General features: G+C 39.7%; 1 protein-coding gene across 14 annotated transcripts in view; it reads left to right on the top strand.

Moving 5' to 3' along the window:
* Positions 1-12,338, top strand: part of LOC101338830 (nuclear body protein SP140-like protein) — an 84,677-nt gene that overhangs the window by 66,003 nt on the left and 6,336 nt on the right. For 13 of the 14 annotated variants that reach the window (XM_033859573.2, XM_033859572.2, XM_073807166.1 and 10 more), the window contains 6 exons: positions 1,176-1,241; positions 2,871-2,951; positions 6,011-6,085; positions 7,351-7,455; positions 9,341-9,483; positions 10,641-10,688. In XM_033859573.2, coding sequence (XP_033715464.1) covers positions 1,176-1,241; positions 2,871-2,951; positions 6,011-6,085; positions 7,351-7,455; positions 9,341-9,483; positions 10,641-10,688 — 518 coding nt within the window. The remainder of the gene's footprint in view (positions 1-1,175; positions 1,242-2,870; positions 2,952-6,010; positions 6,086-7,350; positions 7,456-9,340; positions 9,484-10,640; positions 10,689-12,338) is intronic. The other variant, XM_019923479.3, reaches the window with a different exon arrangement.

Genomic DNA, 12,338 nt, shown 5'->3' with positions numbered 1-12,338 from the left:
AATTAATTTACAATATAGTATTAGTTTCAGGTGTACAGCAAAGTGATTCAGTTATATATTTTTTTCAGATTCTTTTCTATTATAGGTTATTACAAGATATTGAGTATAGTTCCCTGTGCTATACAGTGAATATAACTTGTTGTTTATCTATTTTGTATATAGTAGTAACTGTTAATCCCATACTCCTAGTTTGTCCCTCCGTACTCCTTTTCCCTCTGGTAACCATAAGTTTGTTTTCTATGTCTGTGAGTCTAGTTCTGTGTTGTAAATAATTCATTTGTATCATTTTTTTAGATTCCACATATAAGTGATATCACATGATACCTGTGTTTCTCTGACTTACTTCACTTAATATGATAATCTCTAGGTCCATCCATGTTGCTGCCACATGTCATTTTGTTCTTTTTCATGTATGAGTAATATTCCATTGTATAGATATACCACATCTTTATCTACTCATCTCCTGATGCACACTTAGGTTGCTTTCATGTCTTGACTACTGTAAACAGTGCTGCTATGAACCCAGGGGTGCATGTATCTTTTTGAATTAGAGTCTTCATCTTTTCCGAGTATATGCCCAGGAGTGGGGTTGCTGGATCATATGGTAGATCCAGCATTCTTGAATATAGCATTTCCATTTGAAGAGCAAGGCTTTTTGGCCCTTCCTGCCTTGTAAGTCAGCACTGAGCTACTTGCCCAGCACCAGTGGTCTTCGCACATTCACACATTTTCATATCACACATAAGAAAGCAAAACACAACACAAAATCCACTCTGTTTCCTTAAGTCCTCTGGGAATTTCAGGCACTATATTAAACATAAGTGAGAAGATTTGTGTTACAACTGCAAGAATACAGAGATTATTTAATGGCAGTTCTCCATATTAAAGTTGAGAATGCCTCCCAAATTCAGAACATTTGAATTTACATAAAAACACTTGAAAAGGGAACAAATTGATATTTGTTCAAGAGAAAGTCATCTCCTATAGTCTCCAAATCTACGCAGGGTAAAATATAGCTCAAAATCAACCTCACACTGCTACACTGGTAGTTAAGAAATTGGCCCCATTCTTGTGAACTAAGGTCTGAAAAAAATACTTGAAAACTACTGATATATAAGGCTTTGAGAATTATATTTACAGCTCTAAGTAATTAACTTTATTATGTTTTTTTTAAGAAAAAAAGAAAGGGCATTCCTGGTCAAGAGTAAAAATGAAACATCAGAGAAAAATACCTCAAAAAGGTAAGCAGCAAAGTGAAGTAGTCACACCTGTTCAGTTTATAAGGCACTGCTTATTGTCTTCTTGCAGCCTGCAGTCTCTTGAGGACAATAATAGTTTCCTAGCTACTATGTCAGTCAGGATATAGGCCAAGACACTTTAATAAAGAAGCCCAAAAATACAGTGGCTTCAACAAAATGGTTTATATCTCACGTGTGTAATAGTCCAGAGCTAAATGCTACCAAGACACTGCCATCCTCGATATGTGGCTTCTTTCCTAGGTCAGGAAACATTGATTTGGAGAGATGTTCTAAAGGCTAAATGAATAAAGCAGACTGTATGTGTATGTGTGTGCATGTATGTGTGTGTTAAAGAAAATATATATATAAGCATTATTTGTTTTTATATCTCTATAAATCCTTATTTATACATATTTATCAATCTGTATATAGAGGGAGACATAGATATATAGGAAAATCAATGTCAGTACATCCATAAAAATATATGCAGTAGTTGAATTTGGTCATTGGAATATAGGTGATGTTTACATTTTTATTTGTGTTTTTTAAAGGTATGTGTATATACTCAAAATATTAAACATGTTCAACTATTGTAATGGAAAAGTGTCATTTAAACAGTAAAATATGCAAAAGAAAAGTCTGACAAGTTAATTGTGGCTATCTCCAGATGGTGATGTTTCATGCAATTTTTATTTTCTGAGTTTCCAATAACATGTATATATTACTTCTAATCAGACCCCTGAAATCTTGTTCATTTTAGTAGTGGTTTAAGGAACAACTTTTCTCTAGACAATGAGGGCTAGACTTCATTTTCCACATGATTTCCGATTTTGAATCACTAGATCTATACAAGATTTTAGAGTCCAATTAAAATTTATTAATTTTCACTAATCTATATATCTTACATTCTTGCCAATTTACATGGCTGCGCTATTAGTGAATGTGTATAATATTGTTCAGGAAGAGAGAAAAAAGTGGTTGCATCCATTTTAAGAATGCTTATTTTCAAAACACTAAATATTTGTATTTAATCATTATGACATTTTCATTTAGGTCTGTGTGTCCATACATAAATTCTAAACTACTTTTTTCCAAAGTATAATGAAATTTTGTATGTACTTTAAAAGTGGTCCCTCGTAAGTAGAGAATGCTCTGGACACCTGCTTGAGATCCCTTGCCATAACTTTCTTGTCTAGGTGTATAGTGCGGGGGGGGGGTTCAGAATTCAAACCCATATTCCCTCACTTGCTTTTTTTTTTTTTTTTTTGATACTTCTGAATTGAACTCTTTTCAACACATGTTCAGAGGTAGATTGATACATTTCTTATGTATTTTTACAATTAGACAGCCATAAATTATGGTATTGTACTTTGTAATACACAGCTTATAAAGCACTTTCAAAAAACTTTAACACTTGATGTTCTGTGATAATATAGAACAACAATGGTAGGTCTATGTTATGGAGGAAGAGACAGGGACAGAGGTTTAAGTGGATTTTCCTGGGTTTCTGGCTCGTAGTTGATGTTTTATTTCCACTATATTATACTCTCTCATAAAATTCCTCGCTTGCTTTTCGTTTCACATGTCAGCTGCTGTTTGCATAACTCTATCTTTTCCCCTGCCTACCCCTAGACAACAGCAACGCTGCTGGCCAACTGGCCTCGAGTGGAAAGAAGGTGAAAAGGCATCTGCAGGACCCTGCCAAAATCAGGAGTAAGATTGTTTGTGCCACTTCTATTTTGCCCTGGGGGTCAATAGAAATTTTGCTAAAGTTTTGAGGAACACAGATCTTCGTTAATTTTTTACTAGTCAAGCTTACCAGTCAAGTTGAGAGCCATGAAATCTTTAGAAAGCAACCCATTTGGAGCCAGGATTGTAAATTGTTTGCATTTATATCATAGCTCTTAACTGCCCAGGACCTAATTTTTTTTTCCTCTGAGTTTTATCTGTTTTTCATGAAAATTCCTTTACCTTATATTATTGGTTTATTAAAATGGCTAGTTTTTATAAATTGTAAACAGAAAGTAAGTTCATTCTCTCATTCCCCTTTCAAATCTACCTTCTAGGTGAGTTTTTCCTATCTTGGGCAGGTCATAGCATTTTTCTGTTCCCTTTTCACAGGAACAAGAGTCTTTTTCCAGTTATTGGGGTCCTTTCAGGCCTGGTATTAAAACTTAAGTATTTTCTCCAATTCAAAGCACCTCCCTGCCTTCCGCCTGAGCAAGCTTGGTCTGGAACACCTGCAGTGGAGAGGTGGCATAATCGGGGTCTTCTCTCATTCTCTCTTGTCTCTACTCCCACTCAAGAGCCGCTGGCTTGAGCCCATTCAGGATTGGGGAAGTGGATGAGAGAGGAGAGATAAGAGTGTGGAAGTGTCTTACTTGACAGGGACAGCTGTGAGATGACACTGGATAAGGAAAGTGCACAAACACTAGCTCTTTCCTCCACGAGATGCTTTCATTAACTCCGCAGTGAGGGAAGAGGCACCAACTTGACTTTTTTGGAAAGAAATGTAGCCTGGATATGAGTGAAGAGCTAGGGCCGCCATGACCTGTTCCACTAATACTTTGGACGGTCGCATAGGTGGTTCGGTGCACTGCCTTTGGACATAGGCTGTGAAGTAAGGTGACCAACTCGACCCGGTTTGCCCAGGACTTTCCAAGTTCTGCCACTGAAAGTCCTGCATCCTGGATACCCCTTAGTCCTGAACAGACTGGGGCAGTTGGTCACCCTTTTTGGCACTTAGTGAATTGTTCTCAACGGCTGGGACTTAGTTCTACTAAGATTTTGAGAAAACAGTATTAAATTTAAAATTGTCATATTTACTTCTAGTGGTTAATACCAAACATAACAATTTTTTTTAAAATAACCTTACATTGTAATCTGACTGCCATAGTATTTATTAGGGTTTGTTATGGGGTTTCAGTGTTATTAAATGGGCACTAGAGCCTGGGGACACAGAAATAGTTAAATCCTGCCTTGCTCAGCCAATCTGTTTTGAAAGTAAAATACAATAGCGCTATATTATGAATTAGTGGATTTTAAGCACCAAACCTCCTTTTACTAGAAGCTCCAAAGACTAGAATGGACTTCAATGTATTTCCTTTTTCTCCCTACAAATATTAGGCCTAACAGATTTGATGAAAGGTAAATCCAACATACCTACCACCCAGGAAAGATATAACCAGAAGCAACAGATAGAGACAGAGAGCAAGAAAGAACTCTGCATTTGCTGGCCTGTCCAAGGTTGTAATCAGAGCTTTAGTGCCAAGCCAAACTGGAATATGGGAGAGGCAAGGAAGAGATGTCTGGATCTCTTCTCACTGGGCTGTGAGCATGGACCTTTAGAAGAGGAGAGAGGAATGAGAAACAGAACCAGAAATATCCTGGTCTTCTAGAGTATTCCACCACTTTGGCATCTTGGGTGAGAGAGGAGGTGCGGAGAGCCTCAGAAAGCCATACCTGGCTGGGTGACCTGCTATTGCCTAGTGAACCCACCTTACAGAGGGAGAAAGTGAGAGGGAGTCAAAAGATTAACCTGCCTCTTTAAGAACTGCAATTCTGTCTTGTTAGTGGTTCTCCTTAGCCCACGGCTATACTATCCAAGTCTTCTACTTTCTTACGTTTAGACATTTCTTTAAGTTTTAAGATTTCTTAAACTTAAGATTTCTTAAGTTTAGAAATCTCTGTAGGCCTCTTGTCTGAGAGTCTATTATCTTGTTAAATAACAACAGGGTGACAACTTGCAAAGTTGTGACTTGTTTGATCTTCTGATAAGGTCTAGTCATCAACATTTGTCCCATGAGGCCATTTTGATCTTGAGGAAATGAAAACCCTCTCAGTAACTGCTTAGTCTAAAGACCAGAAGATGGGATTATTTTTCCAACCAATGCGTCCATTTTGGGTTTGACTGAAGGAAAGAGCCTTTTTACTTTGCTGGTCTGATATATGCTCATAATCTGCTTGGAGTTTGCAGCAGTTAGGAAGGAGTAGTCTGGAAAATATTTCTTCCTGGGGTCTGTATTACCCCACTCAGCACCATCAGATGGTGGCCATTTGATGGTAGGCATTGAACACAGAAAACAGGAAATGAATTTATCTTCCTACCTTAGAATATGAAACACATGTGAATGATAGCAAACATACTGAGATGCATATCCACCGTCAATTAACTTGTAAATGGCAGAACAGCCTCTGCTGCAACGTCTACTGAGTCAGTCCTTAATTACTATTTGAAATCAAGGTTTTGGAGGACTCAGTCCTACCCATTCTCTTGATTAGACTTCTTGTTAGTTTCTTCGATTCTAATATCTTTGTCTAAACCCAGGTGGACAAAACTCTTGGTCACATTACTAAAACTGTCAACACAAATGTACAAATAACTTCATTCTAGGTGATGTGCAGGACATGTGTCTCACCTGTGAAGCCCACCATAGGGTTTCCCTTAACTCACTTCCTTTAATTGTACATTAGTAGATGTACAATTGCCATCTATTAAGCACTCAACACATGGCTGCTTGAGACATAAATAAAATGCTGATTTCTATTATTTGTTTGTTTTACTAATGTGGGACAATGAAAAGTAAAATATAAGATGAGTCTAAGATTTGCCATCTAATTCTTCGTGCTTAAGGACTAGGCATTATATATTTTTCTTTGTGCGTTAGACAGGCTTATGGGAAGTTACATTTCAATGGAAATTCTGTAAAGCACTAATATACACAGTGCAACTGCATGTCTGTGACTGTGATTCTATTTTTCTATTTTCTTAGGGAGAAGGAGAGGCAGAGGGAGACTCCACTTAACTCATAGTGACAGAGCCCCACAGAAAAAAGTTAAGTCAAGAGGTAAAGAAGAAAAGGGGAATACACTCTCAATAATTATGCAGCTAATTTCCTGTGCTTTACTCTGTGTTTTTACTGATGAATCCATTTCCCTAATTGCTTTATGTAGCTTTACTAACTGTTGGAAAACGTCTATGATTTGGTCCATTTTCCAAATGTGTATGAAAGAAAAAGAAGATAATTCCACAAACATAACTTGGTGACAGATCTAAACCAGATCCAATGGCTCCAGGGGCTACCACAGTGATGCTGTCTTCACTGAACTGAAATAGTCTGGAAATAGTCTGCTTTCATATAAAGGGCACATATACAACCCACATATTATTTAGCAGACCCTTTCCCTGCTGCACAGAGAGTCAGAGATTGCACACCATGGGTGGCCTGGAGTGGTAGTCAGAAGTCTGTCATTCTCTTCTTCTGACTGTGTGGGCTTGGACCTGTCACTTGACAGCTTTTGCTTCAATTTCTTCATCTGTAAAGCAAGAGAGTGAATTAGGCCCACACCATCCTTCTCAGTTCATCCCAGTTCTACTAGCCTACTACCTCAAAACTGGACCATGGACAGCTCCCCCTCTTCCCATCATAGCTCTAAAACGTTGGCTGGAGGGTCAGCATCAGTTACACATCCTCCTTGAGCTAGTTTGAAGACCTTTCACCCCTGCTGCTGTGGAATCAGGTCTCTAGCAGCCCTCCCCACCATGCAACTTGCAGATTATCCTAGAGCTTCCTGAACTCCTCTTTCAGCTAAGGAGAAAGCCAATGTGAGGGAGAAGTGAAGCAAAGCAGAGAACACAAAGAGAAGACAGACGTCACCTCCATTAGGTTCCCCCATCATTACTCTCTCTCTCTGCTCACTAACCAGCGCTCAAATAGAGAGATGCAAGTACAGTCTCTCACTTTGTTCCAGCTACCTAACTGCAGTGAGATAGTATAACTGGAGGTTCCCTTCAGAACATGATGCAGCTGTATGTTTCATTGTCACGTAAGAATCAGTGGGGCTGACTGGACTGGGAGCTAAGACAGTTTTACTGAAGCCCCATTTCTCTGTTAACACATTCTGTTTTGTGTGAGATTTGAGGGATGAGGTAGAGGTAGACATTCTGTAGTTATGTATCAAAAATGCCACTTGGAAGAAAGACTTTGACTCTAGAGATTTATGGAATAAAGCTTTCCAAGTTCCTCCATACCTTTATAGGAACAAACTCAGCATGGGAGAAGCAGTACGTGCGCAATTGAAAATGAGACAATGAAGGAATCTTCTCTTTCAGGGCGAAGAAAACGCAGATATCAAAAAGTGGATTTTCACTCTCGTATACTTCCTGTGAGCTGTGGTAAGGTGAAGGGGATGTTACATAAGAAGAAATTGAAAGAAGGTGGGTTTTACGGTCTATTTGCAATTCCTATCTGAAGGGATCACGAGAAGTAATGGAATTATCCATGTGAATTACACATAGTTGAAGGAATTGGGACAATGGTTTGGCTTGAGAGGAGGAAGGGATCCCTAAGCTGCTATTTTCACACTTTAAGAAATCATACATTTTAGGTGCTTACTCCCACGTGAAAGTGTCCATGGGGAGGCCAAAGCAGAAATAAAGCAGAAATAAAGGAAGAGGCCCTCAGCCTCCAACTTCATATCCTCTCTCCCTCTGGACGATTTTCACCAGGGCAGGTGCTTGATGTAGTAAGGATAGAACAGAATTCAGAATCAGACAACCTGAGTCCCAGCCTCAGCTATGCCGAGAGGGACTGATTCAGCCGAGTAGAGAATGGGACCTTTCTGACCCTGAATTCTTTATCTAAAAAAGAAATCATTAAAAACCTGCTTCATGGTGTAGCTGCGAGGAATTAATGTACATAATTGAGGTAAAGTATTTAAACAGCTTAACCGAGATACAATTCACCACTGAGAGTGTACCAGTCAATGTTGAGTTTTATTTGTATATTCACAAGATGGTACAGCCATCACCACAATCTAATTTTAGAATATTTTTGTCAGAATATTTTTTCACTAAAGGAAACTCCATGTCTATTAGCAATCAATGCCCATTCCCACCTAACCCCACTCCACCACCCAGCCCTAAACTGGGCTATTTTCTCTCCACTAATCTATTTTCTGCTCCATAAATTGGCCTATTCTAGGTATTTCATTTAAATGGAATCATATAATATGTGCCCTCTTGGGACTGGCTGTCTCACTTAAGATTATGTTTTCAAGATTCATCCATATAATAGTATGTATTAGTACTTCATTCCTTCTTATTGCCCAATAATATAATATTCCATGGTATGTATATACCATATTTTGTTTATCTTTTCATCAGTTTGGATTGTTTCCACTCTTTCACTATTATGAATAATGCTGTTTTGAACATTCATGTACAAGTTTTTGTGTGAACAGATGTTTTTAATTCTTTTGGGTATATACCTAGGAGTGGAATTGCTGGTTCATATGATGATTCCATGTTTAACCTACTGAGGAAACACCAAAATGTTTTCCACAGTGGCTGTACTGTTTTATATTCCCACCAACAGTGTATGGGGGCTCCCATTTCTCTACTTCCTTGCCAACACTTGTTATTGTCTGACTTTTCTATGATGGCCATGTTAGTGGGTGTGAAATGGTATCTCATTGTGGGTTTGACTTGCATTTCTCTAATGACTAGTGATGTTAAGCATATGATTATCTTTTATACATAACTTAAATTTTCCACTGGATAACATTTCACAATTATTTTTAATATCAGCTATCCATGATTTCAGGGATGGGAAAATCTCTGCTCAATAATGCCATTAAACTGGATGAAAAGTGTAATAAAGGGCACAGATGCTGCTGTGGTGCCATTCTGAGCCGCAGAGCCCCCATTGGAGATCTTAGTCCCAACCCGAGGTTCCCCAAAGTCCATAGGAGATTCTGACTTGTTCTCTAACCCTAGCAAATTGAAATGGTCTCACTCTTCAAAATCACTTCCTTTTCCTTCATAGGTGATTTTGACATACTTTTAAAAGGTTGATTTTGATGGTAATTATCATTTTGTTGTTGTTGTTGCACATTGGTTAAAGAAATGTTGCCACAAAGCAGTAAATATCCTTTGAGGGGACTTAAAGGCTAGGTTTGGGGATTCTGAAGCCTGAAAGGGGAGGCTAGACTCTCCTGTTTTAGATCTTGAGACCAAATTGGGTAGGTCCAGATCCAGTGTGTTGGGAGCCCACCATCTGAAAACAAAGAGGGCTAAAGATTAACTTACCCTGGTCTTACAGGAGTTTGGGTGAAGTGTATACAGAGTGAGGATGGAGACTGGTTCACCCCCAGGGAATTTGAAATCAGAGGAGGCCACGAAAGATCCAAGAACTGGAAGATAAGTGTTCGCTGCGGTGGGAGGCCCCTACGTTGGCTGATCGAGGTATTCCAGTGACAGGGATGGGAGACGTGACTTTCCTTGCTGTGCCCCAAGAATAAGGTCACTATTTGCTCACCAAATATTTGTTATGGCTAAAGCCCAGATGAGTTATAGCTAAAGCCCAGATGCCTCTGAGTTTATCCTCTCACCTGGGGAGAGGTGTTCCACATTCCTAACCTCAGTACAATGCAGCGCATCACTGTTGTAAAAGGGGCTCCGTCAGGATGGATGCAGGAGCTTGGAGGAAGGAAAGGTCATTCTGACCCAAGTGCATGCAGACAGCTTTATGCACTGAAAGAAGAAGACAGTTTACAATCAACCAAGTAGGAAGAAGTTACTCCAGACAAAGAATGGCACGAAAACCAGAACCATGGTTGAGGTAGACATATTGTATGTGATAAGGCATAACCCATCAACTGGAGCTGTTTGTGGAGGGATTTAATGCCAGGCTAATATGTTTAAACTCACAATATAGATACTGCAAAATCAGTGAAGTCTTCTGAGGTGTGAAATGACATATTTAAAATAGTGTTTTAGGTGGCCATGGGGCCTTGAAATGACTTCAGTGTCTTTCAGCCGAAGAAACCTACACTCAACATGCAATGCTCAGCTCCAATGCCATTTTCCCCTGACTATTCCCTGCCTGACCTGACCCTGACCATCCCTTCCCTAGGCTTCTTGAGCCCATTACTAAGGCCTTTCTTATACGGTTTTATTCTCATCCTTCCATGCATCCCCTTTTTCTCTCTAGACCCCTCTTGGGTTTGTCCATCTTTGTGTGCCCAAGATTGGCCAGAATGTCTGGCACCAAATAGGCATGGGATAAGTGTGTGTTGATTGACTAGCCCTGGTAGAGGGACTCAAGCTTGAGTGACACTGGTGGAAATGGAGAGGAGGTGAGAGGTGTCAAAGAGATTATGAAGGAAAACCTCTTAAAGTTAGGAAAAAAGCACAGGAGGAAAAAAAGTTCTAAAGATGATTTTTAAGCTACCACTGATCATATTCTAGAAGAAGTACAAGTGAGGAGAGCGAGATGATTTCTCATTTAGACACCTTGGCTTTGGGCTGACAGTGGGACATCCCAGGAGAAATATTTGGGAGGAGGTTCGAAATGCGAGACTCACAGGCCAACCATATACTTAGATCCTTTTATCTTTCAGAAAAGATTTCTCCATAACCCTCCAAGGAAATATGGCAGGATGAGAAAGGTGATTATTGCATAACTTTCTACAAGTTCTCATTACATAACTGATTTTTCATGCACTGTGTATTATTCTGTGGTTTCTCAACTGGGTAATTATTATTAAACTTCCTCCAACACCCCACTCCCACCTTTTAAAAACTTTCGGTATGCACCTTCAATGTTGCTACTTTGAACACTATGTTGTATATATGGCAAGATCTTCTTTGAATGGTAAACCATTTGCAATGGAGGTGATAAGGAACCACCAAACTAGACCTCATGGATGCGCTTTAGCTATAGATGCAGATGTAAGGGTGTCAAAGTTGTAAAAGAAGACATGATGCTGGAATACATAAAAATATATCATAATAAGGTGATAGGGTCATCTTCAACTCAAACCCAGATTTTTAAAATCATGGTACTATTTCCTAACTTTAATGAAATCTGATGGAGCAAAAGTTTATTCACAGTCTAAGTATAGGAGGGGCTGACCCGGAAAATTGTTTACTCTGATGCCACTCTTTCAGCTCCTCAAGGGGGTGCTGTGCAGACCTCCCTTCTATCTATGAAAGTGATTCCTTCTTCTCTGGAGGCAACAAACAAATATGTATGGTGCAGTGTAGATTCAGGACATGGTGATGGTTTTTCCAGGGCTGGGTATGAATGAGAACTTGAGAAGAAGGAGGAGGTGAGAGGTGCCATTCTTATACACTTCATGTAGAAACGGCCATTCAAGACATTCACAGATTTCTAAGACAGGTCAGACGTAGCTGGCCAATGGGACTTCATGTTCCACTGGGAATGTGAGGTCCAGGCCTTTACATTATCTGATGTTCTGGACAGTTTGAACTCTAAGTCCTTGGGACATTTCACCCACTGGATTTCCTAAAGGGAAACTATCATATTATTTGCACTACTTAGTGAGTATATTAAAGACCGGCATCTGTACCATTCCCCAGGTGCCAAGAGTTACTCAGTTAGATTACCCACACAAGCTGACAATGTCCTACCAACAGATTCTACCCTTATTTGTGGGTGCAGCACTTTTTAGCAACAACCTGCAGTTACCTCTATATTTTGCATCTCCCTGTGAGCGAGAACAGAAGCTCCCCAAGTGGCGGATCTCAGGACCCATTACTACCTCCATGGGTCCTCTGTGCCTCTCAGAACGTCTCTTGCCCCTTGGCTTCTGGAATCTTCAGTGTCACTCTCAGCGCCACATGACAGCTTCCTGGCTCCTCACAAAGGTCTCTAACACCTTTTGATGACAGCTGCTGTGTTGTAAAATAATCTGATACACACCTTTAGAACAATCTTTTTATTGTAGGCTAATATTTGCTTAGGAGATAGCAAGTGATCTGTTCCTAAGTGAAATGATACTCGTTTATTCACTTATCCAACATACAATGATTGAGTGCACACTAAATGCCCAATGGTCATTAGAAGATTGAAACAATATCTCTGACCTCAAGGATTGTTTCAACTTCATTGTCTAACATGGAAGAATAACTAATGGGGATGGGTGGTGAACTTCAGGCCACACAGAAACGTGGGCAGTGACATGGACACCTCTCAGATCACTGTCCCATGGATCACACTTTTCCATGACCACTCTGCCCTGGGCTGCAGATAAAAGCTGAGGCTGCCTGTGTCCCAGAGGGAAGGAGGTCAGGTC

Source organism: Tursiops truncatus, chromosome 7 (assembly GCF_011762595.2).
Source record: "Tursiops truncatus isolate mTurTru1 chromosome 7, mTurTru1.mat.Y, whole genome shotgun sequence".
Classification (NCBI taxonomy): domain Eukaryota; kingdom Metazoa; phylum Chordata; class Mammalia; order Artiodactyla; family Delphinidae; genus Tursiops; species Tursiops truncatus.
This window is presented reverse-complemented; position numbering and strand designations above follow the sequence as displayed.